Source organism: Crinia signifera, chromosome 5 (genome assembly GCF_055691185.1).
Source record: "Crinia signifera chromosome 5, ASM5569118v1, whole genome shotgun sequence".
NCBI classification, from domain to species: domain Eukaryota; kingdom Metazoa; phylum Chordata; class Amphibia; order Anura; family Myobatrachidae; genus Crinia; species Crinia signifera.
In genome coordinates, this window is record NC_139221.1 from 246,298,429 (window position 1) to 246,322,558 (window position 24,130).

The 24,130-nt window shown below is 41.4% G+C and overlaps 1 protein-coding gene across 2 annotated transcripts in view; it reads left to right on the top strand.

Moving 5' to 3' along the window:
• The window catches only part of TBC1D5 (TBC1 domain family member 5), a 495,609-nt gene that overhangs the window by 356,792 nt on the left and 114,687 nt on the right, over positions 1-24,130 (top strand). For both annotated transcript variants that reach the window (XM_083188782.1, XM_083188783.1), the window contains one exon: positions 15,807-15,913. In XM_083188782.1, coding sequence (XP_083044908.1) covers positions 15,807-15,913 — 107 coding nt within the window. The remainder of the gene's footprint in view (positions 1-15,806; positions 15,914-24,130) is intronic.

Consider the following 24,130-nt stretch of genomic DNA (forward strand, 5'->3'; position numbering starts at 1 on the left):
TCCCCAGTAAGAGGGCAAGGTATGGCATAAAAATGTATAAGCTGTGCGAAAGTACCTCAGGGTACACCCACAGGTTTAGGGTATATGAAGGGAAGGACACAAGAATTGAACCGCCAGAATGCCCCCCCTCCCTCGTAGGTGTTAGTGGAAAGATTGTCTGGGATTTAGTGCACCCCTTCCTGGATAAGGGTTATCACCTCTATGTGGATAACTTTTACACCAGCATCCCCCTGTTTAAGGCCCTTGGTTCAAGAGGTACAGCAGCTTGCGGTACTGTGCGCAAGAACCAAAGAGGCCTCCCAAAAACGCACGTTGCCCAATTACTGAGAAAGGGTGAAAGCAGGGCACAATCCACCGAAAATATGTTGTTGGTCAAATATAAGGACAAGAGGGATGTCCTTATACTGACAACAATTCACGGAGACAGTACCACCTCCGTCCCTGTACGAGGTACCAGTACCCACACCTCAAAACCTATTTGTATCCTAGATTACAATAAGTACATGGGCGGAGTGGATCTTTCAGATCAGGTACTGAAGCCGTACAGTGCCCTGCGGAAAACAAAAATATGGTATAAGAAGCTGGCTGTGTATATCATCCAGATGGCACTGTATAACGCTTACGTACTATTCCGTTCTACCAGCCAGACGGGGACATTTATGCACTTTCAAGAGGAAGTCATAAAGGGCCTAATATTTGGGAACCAGCAGGCAGAGGGCCCCAGTACTTCTAGTACCGTGCTTCGGGGGTCTTGCTAATGCGACATAGCACCCACCATTCATTCCACCAGAATCTGTGCTGCAAAATCCAAATATCACTCCTTCCCTTCTGAGTCCTGCCATGCACCCAAATGGTATTTTTTGGTCACATATGAGGCATTGCCGTACTCGGGAGAAATTGCGGCACAGATTTTGGGGTGCTTTGTCTCCTTTATTCCTTGTGAAAATGAAAAATTTTGAGCCAGAACTGCATTTTTGTGTAAAAAAATGTAATTTTTCATTTTTACAGCCCAGTTGTACCAAAATTGGTGAAACCCCTGGGGGTTTGAAATGTACACTATACCCCTAGATGAATTCCCTGAGGGGTTTAGTTTGCAAAATGGGGTCACTTGTGGGGGGGTTCCACTGTATTGGTGCTTCGGGGGTCTTGCTAATGCGACATAGCACCCACCATTCATTCCACCAGAATCTGTGCTGCAAAATCCAAATATCACTCCTTCCCTTCTGAGTCCTGCCATGCACCCAAATGGTATTTTTTGGTCACATATGAGGCATTGCCGTACTCGGGAGAAATTGCGGCACAGATTTTGGGGTGCTTTGTCTCCTTCATTCCTTGTGAAAATGAAAAATTTTGAGCCAGAACTGCATTTTTGTGTAAAAAAATGTAATTTTTCATTTTCACAGCCCAGTTGTACCAAAATTGGTGAAACCCCTGGGGGTTTGAAATGTACACTATACCCCTAGATGAATTCCCTGAGGGGTGTAGTTTGCAAAATGGGGTCACTTGTGGGGGGTTCCTAACTTTTAGCATCTTATGGTGCCTAGAAACCTACATGGTGCCTAAAAAATAATCTCATAAAAAGGAGGCTCCAAAATCAAGTAGGTGCTCCTTCTATTATGAAGCCTGTGGTTTGGTCAACGTGCACACTAGGGCCACATATAGGATATTTATGAAAACAAAAGAATTGGGGGAATCAATTTTTAGTCACATTTCTCTAGTAAAATCTACTGTGTTCCTTAGAAAAATGTATTAAAATTGAAAATCTGCAAAAAAAATGAAATTTTGAAATTTCACCTACACTTTGTTTTAATTCCTGTGAAACACCTAAAGGGTTAACAAACTTCCAAAATGCTGTTTTGAATACTGTGAGGGGTGCAGTTTTTGAAATGGCATCATTTATGGGGGTGTCTCACATACAAGTCCCTCAAAGTCACATCAGAACTGAACTGGTCCCTAAAAAAATCAGTGTTTGAAATTTTCTTGAAAATTTGAGAATTTGCTATTCATATTTTAAGCCTCCTAGTGTCCAAAAAAATTAAAAGGAGGTTGAAATAATGATGGCAACATAAAGTAGACATATGGTCTTTGTTAGTTATTAACTATTTTGAGTGGTATGATTATTTGTCTCACAAGCAGAAAATTTAACATTTTGCAAATTGCAAAATTTTCATTTTTTTTACGACATTTTGGTATTTTTCACAAAAAAACACAGACTGTATCGACCAAAATTTACCACTAACTTAAAGTACAATGTGTCACGAGAAAACAATCTCAAAATCACTGGGATAAGTAAAAGCAATAAAAAGTTATCCCCACATAAAGTGATACATGTCAGATTTGAAAAAAAGGGCTCTGTCAGGAAGGCAAAAACAGGCTGCGGCGGTAAGGGGTTAAAACAAGTATTTTCTTCTCCTGGTGCACCACACCTTTACATTCTCTTGCCTATCCTCCCCATCTTATCAACTTAATTATGTTTGTGGTAGCACACCCCTAATTATGACAGAGTATTATCCTGAGAAATCATAATAAACAGGGGGCCTTATCTCCTTATTTCTATATCAGCATCTCCAGATAAAAATCCTGTGCGACTGGCCCCAACACAAATTCGCCAGTCATAGACACTACAGGCAGTCCCATTGGTGTTCCCTCTCTTTGGCACTGGCAGTATGGGCTGCAATAACCATCCTTAAGGAGCATACACACAGAGCGATTTTTTTGCTCTTTTCTAAGCAATCTGACTAGATTGCTTAGAAAGTAAGCACAGATCTCTCCGTGTGTATACCCCAAGCGATTATGCTATCACCTGCTTACTAAGTCAGTGCATGCAGTCAAAATATAGTCAAATTGCTTAGCAAGTGACTGCAAATCTCTCTGTGTGTACAGAATGAGAGATACTGATCGAGATCTCTCATTCTGAATCACTACCCTGCCTTTTTTGTTTGTTGCTAAAGCAAAATCGCTTAGTAAAATCACTGCATGTGTATGTGCTCTCCATGGGAGATCTGTACACAGGGAAATCTCCTACCATAAATAGCTTAGCAAAATCACTTAGCACACACCTCTACGTGTGTATGCCCCTTTGTGGGCATCCCAATCCAGCTTCTATGCTCTGCAGTCTACCAGGCATGTGTTTATGGCACCTGCCAGATCCAATGTGCAGGTGCAGGGAACTTGGGTTGTCTCCTCTTCATGCAGTAGAGTAGCAGCAACCCCCCTGCCCAATATAAGTAGGAGCCACCACTGGTATCAAGTAGGTCTTGGGTTAACAATAAGGTACTGTATGAAACAAATGTGAACTGTACACCTGTGTACTCTCAATGTACAACACTGAGACTTACTGTCTACATCAGTGGTGTCAAACTCATGGCCCTCCAGCTGTTGTGGAACTACAAGTCCCAGCATACCATGCCAGTTTTAGCAATCCATTATATAAAATCTGTGGCAGGGCATGCTGGGATGTGTAGTTCCACAACAGCTGGAGGGCCATGAGTTTGACACCACTGGTCTACATCAACTAGCTGCCTACACAATGGAGTCATTGTACTAAACTTTTAACAATGGGGCAGATGTATTAAGCCTGGCGAAGAGATAAAGTGGAATGAGATAACGCACCAGCCAATCAGCTGTGTTCTACTTGTTATACTATTATTGACTGCTATATCAGGGGCGTCTTCTGAGTGTTTGTGTTTGGCGTTTCCCCCATTGACCACCTACCTGTTTTATAATTACCATAACTGAGATTATGTTTATTAATCTCCAGACAAGACTGCCCCAACAAAAAAGAGAGTCTTTCTGCTCCTTGAAATCAGATGTGTTTGAAATATGAAAGCTGAGAGTTTATTGGCTGGTGCATTATCTCATTCCACTTTATCTTCAGTTTAACGCTTCGCCAGGCTTAATACATCTGCCCCATTGTATGTTATACTTTTGATCCCTATGTATCAATGCATTGTAACATGTATATATCTATATTTCTTCATTAAAACTATTGTCTGCATATTAGCCATCATTGTTTATTCCACACTACCCCTAGAGGTTTGAGTGCTCTGTAACCATATACAGTACATCTTCAGGGTTAATACAAAGTTTTAATTTTTTCTTAAACTGGAAAAAAATGTATACACATGCCCACTTAAGTGGACAACATGTACTTGTATAAAACATTTCCTTATTATCATGGAACAATATTTTAACCATGAATGTATTTTATTTTTGCAAAAAAGTAAGGTCTATCTATCTATCTATCTAAACCAAATGTCTGGTGTGTTTCCTGTTTGTTCTTATGTTGCTTACTGTATATTTTTCCCAAGAAACAGAAAAATCCTCTAAGTTGAAAAAAAATCGGTACTTGTGTATTTTGGCGGCGCCCCCGATGTCCGTCGTACGACGAACAGATCGCATTGCATCGCATGCCATGCACCCGATGGCATGCGATGCGATGCGACGCGATTTTGACCCCCTATACGACCAAAAATCGTATAAGCACCCTAAAGGGTGCTTTTGAGCACCCAAATGGGTGCTTACAATGTTAAATGCACCCCCACGCCACCCCCCACTATAAACGTGAACCCGAAGCGTGGCGAGCGCAGCGAGCCCGCGAGGGGCGGCGGTACGCGTCCTACGACCTTTTCATACCCCCACTATCCACGTCGGCGTGGAGTTGAGAATAGAATAGTGTGGCGAGCGCAGCGAGCCACCGAGCCCGAAGCGTGGCGAGCGGACGCGGATACCTTCACAGTTATACGCGTCCCCTCGCGGGCTTCACAGGTGTCCGTGGCGACGCGGACACCTGTGAAGCCCGCGAGGGGACGCGTTTACCTGTGAAGGTATCCGCGTCCCCTCGCGGGGCACGCTGCGCTCGCCACGCTTCGGGCTCGGTGGCTCGCTGCGCTCGCCACACTATTCTATTCTCAACTCCACGCCGACGTGGATAGTGGGGGTATGAAAAGGTCGTAGGACGCGTACCGCCGCCCCTCGCGGGCTCGCTGCGCTCGCCACGCTTCGGGTTCACGTTTATAGTGGGGGGTGGCGTGGGGGTGCATTTAACATTGTAAGCACCCATTTGGGTGCTTAACATAGTATAAGCACCCATTAGGGTGCTTATACAATGTTTAATCGCATCGCATCGTATGCCATGTACAATGGCATACAATTTCAAAATTGTATGCCATCGTGCTCTATCGTACGATATCGCGTCGCATCGCATACCATCGTATGTGTTATGGTATGCGATGCGATGGGAGCCGCCAAAATACACAAGTACCAAAAAATCTATATATTTTTTACACCTATTCATGGATATATTAATCCAGAAACAAAAATGTCCTCAGTATATTCATACCTAGAAAGTTAGCCTTTTTCACAAACTGATTCTAATGCTTGGGATGAAAGTTATCAAGAGCACCCAGGACACAAAGGCACAAACTGCATGCAGATGTATTTAGTTTTACATTTGCAAGAGGCATTGTGGCACCTGTTAGCATTTGTAAGCTTTGGCCATCGCTGCAGTTTAATGGAGGTGGTGCCTTACTTGGTCTTCTTCTTCAATGTTGCTCCATAGAGCCAGCATTGTTCAATGCACATACTGTAGATGCTCTGAAATCCACCTGATTCTTGTCATTGTATCCAGACTTCCAATACAGCAGCCATGAATTTAAACATATACAGCAAGAAAGAGAAAAAAAACACGAATATACACTGATCCATGAGACCCAATCCTCCCATGTGCATGTTATACCACTTTGTAGCAAGCCTTGTTGCTAGATGCTCTTGATGTCTGAAGACAATAAAAACCATACTAATAAAGAAGCGTTCCCCGCTATTACCACAGCTGCTGCTAATGATAATAATTTAAATAATTTGCAATTCAAATAATTTAAGATAACATCTAATGAAACATATAATGCTAGCAGCTTTTACAATAAGGATATATGGATATTATAAAAAGGAGAATATTTAAGCAAACTGTAGGCTACAGTATGGATCTTTATTTTTCATGACATCCACTAAGTATTTGATAAAAACATCTACCACATTATGCTATAACCGTTACTTTCCTTGAATTTATTTTTGTACCTGCTTTAAGTAAAATCAATAACGTGCGCGATGTTGATGAACTTTTCTAAGCCATTTTTGTAGAAATTAAAAACTGCCCCAAGGTAACATACTTTGTCGATTTGGTAGTGCTCCCTGGAAGAAGGCACAATGCACTAGTGGAGTCACAGGAGACTTTCTATCGGAAATGACTGAAAAACAGCAGCCCACTGTAGAGTCCTCAATGTATGAAAGGATTAAAGTGCACACCTGTGCTATGTCCTTTGGGGATGCTTCTGCAAATTCGAGCTACCCCTCAAACCCCTGCATGCTGCTCCCCTGCTGCTACTTCTATTTATTTTTTCTGCGGTATCCATAGCTTTTTCAACAATAGCTGCTTTGGTTCTGATGTACCAAGCAGCTTTATTTCTGCTGAGAGATTATATGAGATCCATCGTTCCTATGAAATTGTTGAAACTGGTTGAACTGCTGCATCTGCTAATTGTGGGGCTTCCTTTGGAGTACACTCCTCTTTATGCCTCTTACAACATGAGTGCGGCAGCCAGTGCAGCGGTACTAAGCAGTGTCCACAGAACATGCTCAGCATAGCAATAAGACTCCTCTGCTGCCGAGCTGAGACTGTCGTCCTGGCTTAGGCCATGTAGCAACCGATTTAACTTTATTGGAAGCAAAACTGCGTTAAAGATGACTGTTATTGAGGTAAGATTTTGTATACTCCGGATGGTGCTGAAGCATTGTTAATGGTGCTCTGGAAGGTTTCAGGGGATCCTTGTAAAGGGTATCAATTTCTATTGGCACTCTGGGGTTGTGAAGACTGTTTTTGATTTAGCACTATAACTTATTGCTTTGACTTCTTGCTCAATGAGGCCTCAATGGGGACCTGACAGTCTGGAGTTTTTATGGCCAACAGAGAGGGTTGACTGGCACTTTGCCTCCAAGGCTATAAGCAAGTAAACATGGTAGATCTGTTCCTTTTTCCTGCTCCTGCCCACTCTGGATTTCTTCAAAAGTAGACTCAAGACTTTCCTGTTCTCTGAAGCATTTCACTAATATCGAATTGGCTGCCGGTGCTACATTTGAAATACTGCTCTCTTGCTGCCAGCCTAATAGTAAGTGCCATTTACACCTGAGCATCTGCAACCTAATCATGTCAATCTTGGGATTGGTGATCTTCTTAGTTAGATACCATTCAATAACCACTGGTAACTCCTCAAATGTTTGTGAGTCAGCCTGAAGAGCCCTGAAGAGAACACCTGTACAGTATAACATGGTCTAAAGCAACAACTTCCACTATATATGCTGAGGGTGTTTTTTGTCCAGCTTGTAACAAGATCTAATTTGTCTGGCTAGTTCTGCTTGTTGGACATATTTAGGATGCGAGAATGGTTCAGTCTCCATTCATGAGATTTTTGAGCTTTTGCAGTGCCCTGTCACCCAAATTCTTCCAAGGATAGCTTTACACAATACAGCGTTTCTCAGCCTCTAAGCCACGTACGCCAACATCAATAATGTTAACTTTGACCATTTGCTGTTTAATGGCTGGCCAACCTGACTCGCTGTCAGTGCAGCTCAGTGTCAGCAAGTTGGGGGTACAACGGGTAGCGTCCTGCAATGCGTCTTGCTGCTGTGGGTAGATCCAGTCACCTTTCCAGGACTCTTTGGGGGGCAGGTTGGGAGAGTCTGTGATCAGTGCTGCTATGATCTGCAAAGCACCTGGTCATCACTGAGAAGATGCTGTACGCATGTTCACTGCATCTAACAGTGCGTGGAGAGGAGCCGGGGGGCTGCCTGATTACTCAGGGAGCGCCAGGTACACCACCAACATGATGACAGTAGGGGTTATGGTGAGAGGCCCTGTCACGCCCACCCATTGCCCACCCTTTTCTTGGATGTGGTCACAGCTCCTTAACCCTTTGAGTGCCAACTTTGCAAGATTCTTAAAATATCCATTAAAAAGGCCAGCGTTCTTTTTTTTGGACACAATATATAACTAAACCTTGCTTGATTGACTTGGCTGTATTTGTATTTATTAATACTAAAAGAACAGTTGCTGTGAGCGATGCTGGCATTTTTAGTGGATATTTTTAAGATCTCTCACAGCAACGTTGGCACTCAAAGCGTTAAGGTGCCCATACACAACTTTTAAAGTTCAAAACGCATCGCATGTAGTTATAATCGCACTGTGTACCTGTATAGAACAAAAAAGTATGTGTAGGCAGTACTTTTTGTGCTACATCGCATCACTTTAATAGTACAGTAATGTACCTAGTGACCATTAGGGTATATATCAGGGGTTCCCTATCTTTTTTAACCATGGCACCCTGGAGTATCAGAATTTTTTTACGGCACGCCTAGGCCCCCCAAAAATGTAGAAAAAAATATTAAAATAATTGGATTGTGTTTATATGTGATCCTGAGGTTCAGTTATCCGGTAAAGGGCAGGATTTGCTTCTGATTGTACACATATTTTATAATTGGCAGCCACCAGCAATAATTCACCATAAATAATTTGAATTGGTCCAGGACCACCAACCCATGGCACCCCTACAAGTGTCTTGAGGCACCCCAGGGAGCCACGGCACACAGTTTGGGAACCACTGGACTATATACTTTAAAAAAAAAAAAAAGGCTAAAATCACATTGCATCACACAGTACACATCAAAATCGCACAGCACCATTGTACAGTACAAAACGCACAGCACACAAAATCGCAACGTTTATGGGCACCTTTAGGACTCCTGTATACTGTGAGGCAGCAGTCAGCTCTACTACTGGTTCCCAGCTTCCAAGGGTATGTACAGCAGAATAGCCTCTGTACATAACTTTATTGGCATGTTATAAGCAATCAGTTGTAACTCCTATTTTACTATTTACTCTCTCTATATAATATTAAATTAATGTGAGATGTCTTTATTTATATCAGACCTCAGGTGTAGATACAGAGACACATTTATATACTTTATGTGTAGGTGCCTGTGTTAAGGCATTTTGAGTTTGGTATACGACCGTATACCAAACTCAAGGTCGACATGCCTCAAGGTTGACATGTCTGAAGGTCGAGACAAGCATTAGGTGAACATGGGCTAGGTCTATAGTCAAAAGGTCGACATGGGGTTTTTCACTTTTTTTTTAGCCGACAGGCAGTATTTCATGCCCTACCATCCACTAGGATGTGGTGGGAGAATAAAATGGGTGCCCGGAGTATGGGCAGCGAAGCTGTGCACTTTTTAGTGTCCATGTCGACTGTGTCGAGATTCGGGATAAAACAAGTGAAAAAAAACCCATGTTGACCTTTTGACTGTCGACTTTGCCCATGTTGACCTAATAAATGTGTCGACATAATGTCCCTATGGACCTAACCCCATGTCTACCTTCAGACATATCAACCTTGATGCATGTCAACCTACAGTGGTCGACCTAATTAAAACAAGTATTAAGAAACTTTTGGCTGTCTACAGTTTTAAAAGAATTACCACTGAGAGAATACTTGTTTGCAATGCACTCCCAGATAGTATTGTTGCAGGCAGTCAATATGGTATACTAAACAAGCATCATTAATAGGCTGTGCTTTGACAGCCACAGCAGATGGATTGCTTGCATTTCGATTGGAGAAAAAAAATGCAGTTTTCATAGACCTGCCTTGAATGATGGGTTTAGTAATTGCCCTTGTAAAATGTATGATTTTGGAAGTAGCGGAAAAGAATTGGAAAAAAAAAGCAGTGCTCGGAGTGAAAAGTCACATATTAAATACAGGTATTGTGCTTTGCCACTCAGAAAATACATTACCATGGATAGATTATTTAAACTCTAAAGCTGACACTTTGTTTTAGTGTAGGTTTACCTTGAGTATGAACTGTAGCTTTATAAAAAAAAAATGTGCCTACATTTTTTTTATTGTTATCTTAATTATTTGATTGATTTCCCAATGTCAGTGCTTTGTCAAAGAAAAAGGTGGTGGTTTTGGTTTTTTATTTCTATACTGTAAAAGGTTATATCATTGTGCAGAAATGAGGGTTGGAGGAGATTTTAAACTAGGCGACGGGGGTGGGATGGGGGCAGCAAGACATTATGGGACCATCAGGGAGAGAAGCTGGACTGGGATCAGGAATCATATGGGGAAGGAGATGGGGGGGGGGGGGGACGGAGACATAGACAAAGTCCTGGGACATAACAAGGGTATAATCGGGGGTAACTCTCAGGGTGCATCAGGAATGTCATGTAATAAAATGTTATGTTGTAACAGTCACGTTACCCCATTACAGTTCTTAGGTACAGATGATCTTAGTATACGGGAAGGACAGAGGAAGAATTCCCAGAACTATAAAGAGGGCAGGCAGTGTGCATGGTGGGGAGGCCTATTGAAGGGGAGAGGGGAAAGAGGAAGCTAGTAAAGAATTCAAATGGGTTCTGGGGTGAAAGTAATCACAATATTAGAGCCATATCTAAAAATTAACATAAATTAAAATGCTTACTGGCTAATGCAAGAAGCTTAGTGAGTAAAATCGGGGAGCTAGAAGCGGTGATCAGTAGGGACGACTACGACATCATTGGTATTACAGAAACATGGTGTAATGAGTCGCATGACTGGGCATTAAACATTGAGGGATATACACTCTACAGGAAAGACAGGGAAAATAGAAGGGGCGGGGGTTTGTGTCTATATGTAAATAATAACTTAACATCATGTGAGAAAAATATGAGCACAGACCTGGAAGAAGAAAACTCGGAGACAGTGTGGGCAGAGATAACCGACAATAATAAAAAAAAACAAAAAACAAATTTATAATAGGGGTATGCTATAGACCACCAAATATAAACGAAAGAAGAGTCTCTTCTTTTAAACCAAATCAAACAAGCATCAAATCAGGGTCAGGTATTAATGATGGGGGATTTTAATTTACCTGACATTGATTGGGAAAACGAAACAGGTAAATCAGCAAGAAGCAATGGGTTCTTAAGCTTACTTAAAAAGACCAGTTTATTACACAAACGGTAGAAACTCCACCTCGTGATGAGGCGCTCTTGGACTTAGTATTAACAAATAACACAGACTTAGTTTCAAACACAAAAGTAATTGAACAATTAGGGAACAGTGATCAAAATATGGTTTCACTGGAAATCAACTTTAGTAAATTACATGAAAAAGGATCTGCAAAAATACTAAACTTCAGAAAAGCGAACTTTGAATTATTCAGGGAAGCCCTAACAGGAATTGGGTGGGAAACTGTTATGGAGGGAAAAAATGCAGAGGAAATGTGGGATACTCTAAAAAAAGGTGCTTGATTCACTAACTATTGAATACATTCCTAAAGTAACTAAAGGTAAATTCAACAAAAAAAAGCCACCATGGTTGGACAAAGAAGTAAGGTCAGCTATCAACAATAAAACCAGAGCCTTTAAATTCTATAAAAATAACTTGAATGAGGAGGCGTTCGCAAAATACAAAGAATCAAACAAAACTTGTAAAGGGGTAATCAAAGCAGCTAAAATATTATATGAAGAGTGCATAGCCACTGAAAGCAAAACCAACCCAAAGAAGTTTTTTAAATACATAAATAGTAAACATTTAATTAAGGAAAACATAGGCCCACTAACTGATACTAGTGGAAAAAGTGTTACTGAGGACAAGGGAAAAGCAAAATTGTTAAATGAGTTCTTCTCATCAGTATTTACTAAGGGAGAGCAGACTGTGGAACGAACATTTACCACAAACGGGACAAATAAGCCAGATCTCATTGTGGATTTCACGCCGAAGGAAATAATACTGAGGCTAAGCAAACTCAAAACAAATAAATCACCAGGGCCAGATGGGATTCATCTGAGGGTATTAATGGAATTAAGGGATGAACTACAGTAGCTTCCCCCCTACATTATATCTTTAGCAAGTCACTATCGTCAGGTATAGTACCAAAAGATTGGAGAATAGCAGAGGTAGTGCCAATATTCAAAAAAGGAAGATCCCGCTAATTACAGACCCGTTAGTTTAACATCAATTGTGGGTAAACTATTTGAAGGATTTTTAAGGGATGGTATCCAGGAATATTTAGATCATCACCGTCTACTCAGTACTAACCAACATGGGTTCGTGAAAAATCGTTCATGCCAAACTAATCTACTAGGGTTCTATGAAGAGGTTAGCAAAAACCTTGATAATGGAAATGCTGTAGATGGGATTTTCCTAGATTTCGCTAAAGCATTTGATACTGTCCCACACAAGAGATTGATTAATAAAATGGAGAACCTAGGATTGGGTGAAAATATCTGCAGATGGGTAGGGAATTGGCTATGTAATAGAGAATAGAGTGGTTGTGAATGGTGCCGTATCAGATATGATACCGGTACCAAGTGGAGTGGCCCAGGGTTCGGTTTTGGGGCTCATTTTGTTTAACATTTTTATTAACGATATTGGGATAGGGTTACTCTGCAATGTATCCATCTTTGCGGACGATACAAAACTTAGCAAAGTCATCAAATCATCAGAAGATGTCACCATGCTTCAAAATGATCTTGCAATTCTAGATGAGTGGGCAAAAAAATGGAAGATGAGGTTCAATGTAGATAAATGTAAGGTTATGCACCTTGGGAGACACAACCAGTGTGCAAGTTACAACCTTAGCGGAGAGGAACTGGGTAATTCCATACTTGAAAAGGATCTAGGAGTCCAAATAGACAGCAAACTGGGATGTAGCGCCCATTGTAATTTAGCTACAAAAAAGGCCAACAAAATTCTGGCATGTATTAAGAGGAGAATGGAAACTAGGGACTCAAGGGTAATTATGCCACTATATAAAGCATTGGTGAGACCTCACCTAAAGTACGGAGTACAGTTCTGGGCCCAACACTATAAAAAGGACATCATAGAATTAGAAAAAGTCCAAAGGCGAGCAACAAAGCTTATTAGGGGAATGGAGAATTTAAGCTACGGGGAGAGATTAAGCAATTTGGGACTATTTACATTAGAAAAGAGACGTTTAAGGGGGGACATGCTCAACATGTACAAGTATATCAAGGGCCAATATAAGGAACTGTCACACACCCTATTTTCTACTAGAAAAGAATCGAGGACACGAGGGCATGAGTATAGATTATAAGAAAAAAGATTTCATTCAGCTGGCAGAAAGAATTTCTTTACGGTCAGAACAGTCAAACTCTGGAACTCTCTTCCCAGAGAGGTGGTAACGGCTGGCTCATTAAATGCGTTCAAGGCAAAGTTGGACAAACATTTACTGGAGAAAAACATCCATGGGTACAATTAAGAAATATAATTTGTCTGTAAAATATCAGAACCTACGAAATCAGCAATGGATATCTATACCAGGTTGAACTAGATGGACGCAAGTCTTTTTTCAGCCTTACCTACTATGTAAATGCCAATCCCACAACTATGCTTGTATACAAGTGCGGGGAAAAAATATAGAATTTTTTTTTTAATATAGAGGTCACATTGGGGGATTCAATTAGCCACAGTTATTTACCGTTGGCTATTTGTTCCCCGGGCTATTCAATTAGCCAATAGCCGGTTCATGGTTAACCGGCAACAAAAAAGGCCTGTATTTGAATGTATTGGTGTACAAGTTACAATGCTTTCTGTACTAAATTGAATAGTCATTAAAGCTGACACCATTTTTTCACCCCCATTAAATTAACTGACTAACTGGATTCGGCCCTTAGATGCTCAAATTGGTTACACTTGTATCTCTTGCTTCAAACTTGAACAGACAAGCAAGAGATGGTGCAAGCTGAAATACTTTGTTCTTTTAACATTAGAATGGTCTGATTGGTTACAGGTTCTCTTCTACATGACCGTATGTTATTAAACAATGAATAGAATAGCTATTTTGACTATAGCCAAAGGCAACCAAAACTTTTAACACTGTCAGGTTTTATTTTTGTGTGGTTGTTAGGGAGTTTAGAAGCTAGAACTGCAGGTTGCCAAAAATTATCAAAAATTGCACAAGTTATCCTGGCGTTTATCGAACTTGTAACTATGACACTATCTATAAAGACATGGAAACATCATTTTGTGGTTTGGACGGATTGCGGTCCCAAAAATAAATCTCCTGCCAAGATTCCTTTTTCTATTACAGACACTGCCTGCAAGGGTTCCTGATACTACTCTTACCCAGATCCACACTTTGGCCTTATTCTGGTTCACTCGCAAAGGCAAATTCCTTCTCAAATGGACAAAACCATGTTCACTGCAGGTGGGGCAGATGTAATTTGTGCAGAGAGATTAGATTTGGGTACGGTTTTACTTCTAAGTGAGATCTATATTGCGGTGTAAAAATAAAGCAATCAGTGTTTTCCCTGCACAGAAACAAAATAACTCACCCAACTGTATTTATCTCTGCACTTGTTATATCTGCCCCACCTGCAGTGCACATGGTTTTGTCCATTTTAGAAGGAATTTGCCTTTGCGAGAGACCCAGAATAACCCCCTTTGTTTGGAAAGTTTGTCTGATGAGACAGGAACTGGACAATCTATGTACGGCCACCACAAATAGTGGTCATAGCTTCATGGATCTTAAACTGTAAAGGGTATATCTAGCTTCGCACCTTAGCCAAGCATGGTTAGCTTCCAGTAGTCTCCCATGTGGTGTCTTCCCTTCCTCCCTCCTGGGTTTTTCCTGCCCTCTCTCCTTCTTTTCCAGGCTCCAGTTGTTAGCTTTACCTTCCACATTTGGAACTCCTTTACCAGGCTTTACAAATTGACCTGTAACCAATCCCCTCTTGCTTCGCTTTGGGATAACCCTGAGTTTCCCGTGGGCTAGTCCCTCTCTTTCTCTACTTCTCTACTTTCTCTAAAAATAACCAAAATGACTAAACCATATGTTTTTGGTTTACTTAGGACCTCATTTTTTTACTTTACCATTTCTTTACTTTATTATTACAGGGATACACCGGAAATATGCAATGGGTCATAAAAGGTTTTCAGTTTCTCTAATTACACCATTTTGTTAGCTCTCTTCTCTGCTTGGGTCTGTCCCATCCCCTGAATTCCTTCCAGTTCCTATGTTACCATAGACCATCACAATCCGGTGTAATTGCCCTCCTCTACAATTCCCTCCTCATCTTGATATACTTTTCCATACTTAATGTACATTCCAATATAGTATTATTTGGGTGTTATAGTTCATTGATGGTTAAGGAAACGCATAACTCAAGATGGCATCAAATGCTGTATAGGGGGAGATGTATCGGAGCTTGGAGAGAGATAAATTGGTAAGAGATTTATTATAGCTTAGAGAGAGAACGTTTTAGAACAATTTTTTTTTTAAAGCTGGTTGTTTTTTCTTAAAACAAATAGCTGTTTTAAATGTGGCGTATACATCACAGATATCTTACCGCTTCCTGCATCTCACAGGCTATTGCATTTGGGCTATAAAATAAATTACTTCATTAATTACTTATTCTCTCATTTTGCGTGGGACATTTTGGAACCTGCTTTTTCATTTCTATGTTTATATCCATCCAGTGAGGACCACAGACTGCATTATCACCAGGTCATGTGTCTTGTCAACATTATCAACTGATGAAAGTGGTCTATTGAGCATGCCATACAGGGTTTTTTTCCTCTGGCCAAAGTAATATTTATGGCTAAATTTAAATCATATGAAATCACTTAATTGAATATACTGTAACTTTGTTATGACCTTTTCAAATACATTTTGATAATTAGGTTTCTCATATAATGGGTATGAGGCTTTTTGTATCTCTAACATGTGTTTTAATATATTTTCTTTTCTCCCAGTAATCACCAGCAACTATCAGACGTGCCTGGGTCTCCTAATGCATTACCCACCTATCGGGGACGTTCATTCCCTCATTCTCAAGGCTCTATTTCTGCGAGACCCAAAGGTACAGTAACACTAAAAGCTTGTTTTCCTCAGTGCCTGGAGGATACCAACAATTATACTACCAAAGTGTATAAATGTGTTTTAGACAGAGAGCTCACTTGGCAGCTAGTAATAGACATTAGCATAAAGTTTTGGGACCTCATGGAGAGATTACGTCTGGAGGCTGTAATCTACTATCTGTACTGACAATAGTACATATCATTAATCACAGAGGGTGCTTGTAGAGGGGGGAAACTTAAAGGATGTTTTAGATCTGTATTAGTCGTTGGCTGTATAGCAACAAGTACAGCAGAAGTGTTTTAAAACAGGTGATAAATCTATATTCTGAATTTACTATGCTATTATCTATAGCATGTTAAGTTTAATTTGCAGTGCAAAAGGTAAGAAATGGATCGCAAAGACAACAGAGGAAAAATGTCTTCATCGTCCCTCTCACAATGCACATTTCAGTTTGGTCCATGGGTTCAACTGACCAACTATTTCATCATGTGTGGAATTGTCTTAATGAAAGAAAACCCAGTGTCATTGAAGCAAATTTCATTTTTTAAGGTCCCAAACCGGTTTGAACGATGGCCCTCATTGCTGGGTATAGGAGATTGTTGCTTGACCTGAAAGCTGCATTGCAGTACAAAACCTTTCCAACTGAATCCATGCATTTTGGGATTACGCAATGATCATGCTGAACATCTGGAATAGGACAAAGGCAGCTGACGTTCATACAAGACGTTTTAGGAGCATACAGTATAGCCAACATTTAACACAGATTTTTTTAGTATTAAACAATTGACAAAAAAACTCTCAATGGTCTTTATAAAGGATCAGAAATACCAAAAATATAAACAATAATGTTAGGATCCCGTGTTCCAGTCATTTCTTCATGCCTTCATTCAACCAAATGTACCCATAGGTACTCTGCCAACCTTAAAGCTTTTTGACTCCCCGAATGTTCTCCAATCTTGCTTATTGTTAACTTAAAATCTACTAGCACAGGGCTGTCTGTGCTGAATATAAAGATGATTCATTTACAGTGAAATGCTTTGGTCCGAATGGATATTTTCAATAAATGTAATATGGAAAGTATATGTAATACCTGTTGTCCTATATATACTGTGGTTGCTAGCCACACAACAATTTTACCTAACATAGGGGTCTATTTACTTAGCCTTGGGTGGAAATAAAGTGCATGGAGATAATGCACCAGCCAACCAGCTTCCTACTTCCATGTTACAGGCTGTGTTTAAAAAAAATGAAAGGAGCTAGTTGGTTAGTACTATACCAAGATAAGTCCCATGTCTGTTTGTGCTATCTTACAATAAACATGGAGAAACAGTATTTGGAGGCATAGTCCAATTGAGGCATCTAGGATTGGATTGATCGCCACATGGGCCTGTGTATGATATTGACCAAGGGCCTACATTGTTAGAGGTGGGTAAGAGGCCTTTGCCAAATTCTACTGATTTGGTCCAGTAAACAAAATACAGGAGACATACCCATTTTAATTGTGGACAAATCTACAATACATTATTAGACTAACTGCCCCTTCAATCGCTTTGTATTTTGATCTTTAAATGACCTCCCTAGTGTTTACTAGCACACTTTGTGATAAGAGGAAGAACCTAAACCCAATTACAAAAAAAAGTCATAGAGGATGTGAACATATTGTTTTCTTTAAATAGCCAGATGTTCCTTTGTGTCCTGAAGGCAGAAAGGCCTAAGAAGAAAAGGTTTTAAACTATTGTTTTAAGTTAACGGTGAATTTTGAAAATCTGCCTGTACCCTTCAGCAATTAAAATTCTAATACAGCAACATAAGCATTGGAATATTTTGTTGATGCACATCCATATCCCTGTTTCATTAGTTTTAAAAGTGTTAACCTTATCACAATGAATAATACCTACTGCATTGCTAAATTTGTGTAACAGGCATTAACATTTTAAATTAGCAACTAAGAACAAAACAAGTGCTTTCCCTTAATTTTATGACCATAAATGTCTATAAAGATATCCAAAAGTAAGTTTAGCAGTAAATGTTTGTGTCATAAATTGTGTTCAGCAAGCTTTTATATAGAACCCTGTAAGTGCTACGGCTTTGTCAAGTCTATAACTCAACATTCTGTAGTTGTATAAGAAAACATTATGTACTATTTGATACCCATTATTTTTTTTTACAGTACATTCAAGTTACAGTATGACAGGGATCCAAGTCCTGTTGGTGCTGTCTCCCACAAATCTGCAGTGCCCCACCCCACCCTGCTTTTCCTAACACCTTTTTCCAATTTCACATGTCAGTTTTTTGTTATTATATTAAGATTTTTCTAAATAATTTAAGGGAATGGAGGCACACCAACTGGGGTGAACTGATTAATTATAGAGAATACTAATGTTTTCCAGGTCAAGGCCAATTTATGATACATATCATAAATAAAACCTAAAATCTAAGATGATGTACATTGCTTATTCATTCCAGAAGAAACAAGGGCATAAAGAAGGGCATTTTTTTTTTGAGGAGTCCGTAAATGGGTAAGATGGAGTTAGATATCAATTTCAATAAAGGAAACTTGAATAGGAGGTGTGCAGTCTGGCTCTGAGGCTTTATATACCTCTTTTACACCAAAATCCTGGATCCGACCTGGTATGTGGGACACAGTTCCAATCCATGTCAGATCCAGATTGTTGCCCTGTTTACACTGAGGTGCCGACCCACAGTGTAAACGGGGGCGGCGCTTGGCGACAATTGCCACGCTGAGGGCAAGTCCAAGCACCCCTAGCCTCGGTGCACCCCCTAGCCCCGTCCATGATGTGAATGGATGCCGCATATAGGCATCGCAGCGTGTGAGGGGGGGGGGGATGACAGGTGGCCGTGAGGGCGGCGTTTGGGGGACTCATAAGGCTTTTAGACCACATGAAAAAAGTTTTTGGAAAATTTTTGCAAATTTACTAAAAATAAAAAACTAAGTAATCAAATGTACATAAGTATTCACAGCCTTTGCTGAATACTTTGTTGATGCGCCTTTGGCAGTAATTACAGCCTTTTTAATATGATGTCACCAGCTTGACACCTATCTTTGGGCAGTTTTGCACATTCCTCTTTGCAGCGCCTCTCAAACTCTTATCAGGTTGGATGGGAAGCGTCAGTGCACAGCCATTTTCACATCCCTCCAGAGATGTTAAATCGGGTTCAAGTCTGGGCTCTGGCTGGGCCACTCGTGGAAATTCACATAGTTGTCCTGAAGCCATTCCTTTGATATCTTGGCTGTGTGCTTAGGGTCATTGTCCTGCTGAAAGATGAACCGTTGCCCCAGTCTGAGGTCAAGAGTGCTCTGGAGCAGGTTTTCATCCAGGATGTCCCTGTACATTGCTGCATTCATTTACCCCTCTATCCTGACTAGTTTTACGGTTCCTGCCACTGAAACACAGCATGATGCTGCCACCACCATGCTTCACTGTAGGGATGGTGAACATGATACTTGGCTTTCACACCAAAGAGTTCAATCTTCGTCTCATCAGACCAGAGAATTTTGTTTATCATGGTCTGAGAGTCCTTCAGTACATTTTAGCAAACTACAGGTGGGCTGCCATGTGCTTTTTACTAAGGTGTGGCTTCCATCTGCCCACTCTACCATACAGGCCTGATTGGTAGATTACTGCAGAGATGCTTGTCCTTCTGGGAGGTTCTCCTCTCTTCACAGAGGAATGCTGTAACTATGACGGAGTGACCATTGGGTTCTTGGTCCCCTCCCTAAATTCTTCCATTTATGGATGATGGAGGCCACTGTGCTCATTTGGACATTCAAAGCAGCAGATATTTTTCTGTATCCTTCCCCAGATTTGTGCCTTGAGACAATTCTGTCTGAGAGGTCTACAGACAATTCCAAAACGGACATGCGCTGTCAAGTGTGGGACCTTATGTAGACAGGTGTGTGCCTTTCCAAATCATGGGAATATTTATGTACAAGTCATTTCTTGGGTTTTTTTTTTTTAAGTTGCAAAAAATCTCCCCAAAACTGTTTTCACTTTGTCAAAAACATGTGCACTGCAGCGGGGGACAAATGTAACATGTGCAGAGAGAATTAGACTTGGGTGGGGTTTTACTTCAAATTGAGATCTATATTGCAGTGTAAAAATAAAGCAGTCAGTATTTTCCCTGCACAGAAACAAAATAACTCACCCAAATCTAATTCTCTCTGCACAAGTTACATCTGCCCCACCTGCAGTGCACATGGTTTTGTCCATTTGAAAAGGAATTTGCCTTTGCAAGTGAACCAGAATAAAGGCCTGTGTGTAGAATCCTGGGGGTTAGGAATGGATTCCATTTTAGAATAAGGCTGTAATATAAAATAATATGGAAAAATAAAAGCGCTGTGGATAATTTCCAGATGCACTATAAATAAGCAATTTTGCAAATTCAGATGTAGTCTGACTGTTCCTAATCTTGTTCTTAGGAATCTTAGCAAATAGTTTGATGTCCACTATATGTGGATCTGTAACTAGCACATAAAGCGGGGTCTCATCCCTCATTATCGAGAACAATGTAGTAAAAGGATATGGAATTTGGGTCAACATGGTCAACAGTCAATAGGTTTTTGGGTAAGTCAGGTCTCCTTCCAACTGCTATTTGCCAATTAACTGGACATTTCTACTTGGGACACCACCACCTGCAAAGTCTGAGGATGACGAAATGCGACAGGCCAAGCCACAGTCCCATGTTGGACTCTGGAAACTTCTTACTGAATATCCCACTTGGACCAGCTCTCCTTCCAACCGCTATAGGCCAACTAACTGGACATTTCTATTTGAGACACCACCACCTTCATATTCTTGGAGCCTATCCCGAACGTGAGTTAAAACACTTTTTTTCACGAGTGGAAACAAATTACAAGGCATCCAGCCAGGTTCATGGACACCCACCATACCAGTTTACTGCAGACTTTAATGTGATACACTACATCCAATCACTGGAGGGGAGCAATACTAGGAACAAGCGGGGCTTTCTTTAGTATATACTTTCCACTGTCCTTCTATTTCATATCAGAGTGCATTTTTTAATGTTATTTGGGTACTTCTTTACTTTCACGGCGCCAGCATGGCGCCGCGCGTCAGAGTCCCCTTGCGGGGCTCGCTTCGCTCGCCCACGCTGCGGGCTCGGTGGCTCGCTACGCTCGCCACGCTAATTAAAATCAACTCCATGCCAACATGGATAGTGAAGGTATGAACTATCCATGTTGGCATGGCGTTAACTCCGTTTATTTAACTTAATTAGTGGCGAGCGTAACCCGGAAGTACGCGCGGCGCCATGCTGGCGCCGTGAAAGTAAAGAAGTACCGTTATTTGCTATATGATTTGCACATATTATTGCTTTTTATTAATTATTAATTCATCTTATATTTTATTAGATTTAATAAACCTTTATGTGATACCCAGTTGATCATAACAGATTGTTTTATATAGTACCAATATATTACATCTGAGTGCTCCACAACCTATTTTTTCTTTAGGTTTTTGGGTACTTGTCTAGTTTCACGGCGGCACTGCCTACGGATGCAAATTGCATATGATTTGCATACGATGCGATTTAGCACAACTTCCCCACTATTCACGTCAGCCCAAAGCATGGCAAGCGCATGTGGTCAGGGCCGGATTAACAATGGGCCTGATGGAGCTACAGCTCCAGGCCCACTCTCCAAATAGGCCCATTTTGTAGTTGAGGGCCAGGGCTTTCCAATGAGCCCAACCCCGCGTTGTTAGCCCCCAGGGAACCAGAGATACCGCCAGGCAAAGCTGGAAGGTTTTCCCCATAGGATAACATGGGACCCGCTAATTCCGACCCTCACCCGGTTCCAACGGCTGCCAGTTCCCCCTCCGGCATCACAGATGCTCAAACCCAAATCACTGGGCCTTTAATCTGATACCAGGTTGGTCCATATGGGTTCATTGGTTCTAGAGATATTGTGGGTAAACCGATTTTTTTCATTTATGAAATGTAATTTCATGACTGTTCATATTGTTTGAGGACAGATTTCTCTGAAACCAAACGGCCCAATTTCACGGGACCAAAATCATTCAAAGCCCACATGTAAATGGGTCAGTTGGGTCCGAAGATATAGATAGTTGTTTAAGGGGGTGGTTACCTCTCCTCCTCACACCAGAAAAGGCAGGGACTAGGCTGCGGGTAAATTCCTGCATTTTCTGGTGTGAATGGGGTTTTATTTCAAATTGCCGGGACCTGCAGTGCTCTGAATACAGCCGGGCAGCCCCCTGCTCTCTGCCCGACTGTCAATGGTTGTCATTTCTGCCTGGCAGCGGCTGTCCTTCAGTTACCGCGAGCATGTATTCCCCCTTGGCAATGAGCATGTAATCCCACATGGCAACGAGCATGGAATGCCTGGCAATGAGCATGGAACCCCTCACAATGAGCATGTAGGTAAGCAGCACTTATGTAGCATCATTTTTAATATGTAATGCGCATTATGGTGTAAATTTTTAATGCACACCTTTGGCGCGAAAAGCCCCTGTTTATGAAGCATATTGTGCATTATTGCTCAATCTGTTTGGTATAGTGTGTATTTTGGCTCGATTTTTTTTTCCTTAATCTGTGTGCCTTAAATAGAATTTTGACTCAATCTTTGTGCAATAGTGTAAATTTTGGCTCAGTCGGTGTGAATTTTGGCTCATTCCATGTGGCATAATGTGTAAGAGGCAGGTACAGTATAAGGGAGTTACTATTGTGTTGCATGATTTGTATAAGGGGTATATGGTGTGGTAAACTTAGGTGACCACATAAAAGATGCTGAAATGTTATCTACCAAGTTTCGGCTTTCAGTATTTTTTTTATGACTGGAGTGCCGCCTTACCCCGCAAGTATCTTAGGACATTGGCATGCTGCGGGTGCACCTTTGGAGGGCACCCGCCAATATATCTCCTTGCATTTTTCCTATGCCAGCCCCCTGCCTTTTCCAGGCATATATAATTAGTTGAAAGTAATTACACAAATAGAGACACACCCATAAGCAGACCACCCAAACAGAACAGTGGTCTCGGCCCCCACATTATTAGTTGCTGGCCACAACCCCTATTATTGCGCATAATAGGCCCTTGATAATTTTCAGCTCCAGGCCCATTTAGACCTTAATCTGGCACTGCATGCGGTGCGCGTCCTCCCGACCTGTTCATACCCCCACTATCCACATTGGCGTGGAGTTGATATTATAAAGTGTGGCAAGCGCACCGAGCCCGAAGCGTGGCAAGCAGACGCGGAAAACGAGCCCAAAGCATGGCGAGGGGACGCGAAATACACGTCAAGTAATCCGTGTCCCCTCGCGGGGCTCGCTGCGCTTGCCACACTTTATAAAATCATCTCCACGCTGATGTGGATAGTGGGGGTATGAACGGGTCCGGAGGACGCATACCGTATCCCCATGTGGGGGTTGCTGCGCTCACCACACTTCGGGCTGACGTGGATAGTGGGGGGTGCTAAATCGCATCATATGCAAATTGATGCAATCCGCGGGCAGTGCTGCCGTGAAACTAGACAAGTACCGGCTTTTGTAATAATAAAAAGACACATTAAGTATGCAGTATAATAAAAATATGCTGTTAAAGGGGGGGCAGGATTGAGAGGGCCCCAGATATCATTGTACCGGGCCCCAAGATTTCTGTTGTTGGTCTCTGCATCAAATACTCAAGACATTGGAAAGCTGTGTGTTTTTATGCTTGTTCAGGGCACTTTGCATTTGCTTGGTATGCCCTGCAGTGGGTGCCGGATGACCTCCCGACAGTCGGGATTCTGACAGTCAGTATATCGTCATCAGAATCCCAACTGCAAGAGGGTTCAATGCGCTCTCCCCTTGTCAGAATAACAGCAGTCGGGATTCCGATGTCGGTATACTGACCCTCAGAATCCCGACTGTTGAGGCACTGTACCACATCCCCCTTGCAGTTTCTTTTGTGTAATTCTTTTTATAGAAGACTTATAAAACCACCCGTAAATTGTACTTCTCTTTCAATACAGAACATTTCACAGGTAGTCCATTTGTATAAAATCTATACCAAAGAACAGGAAGTGTATTTAAATGTTCCCCACAGTATTAGTATTGGTGTCACTTGAATGTGTAGCTAACTATTGTAGAACTACTGTATGGGTCTCAGCATGCTTGTCAGCCACAAGAAGATCCACGTGTAATGCAGCCCACACACGCATCGATTTTAGAATGCGTTTTGTA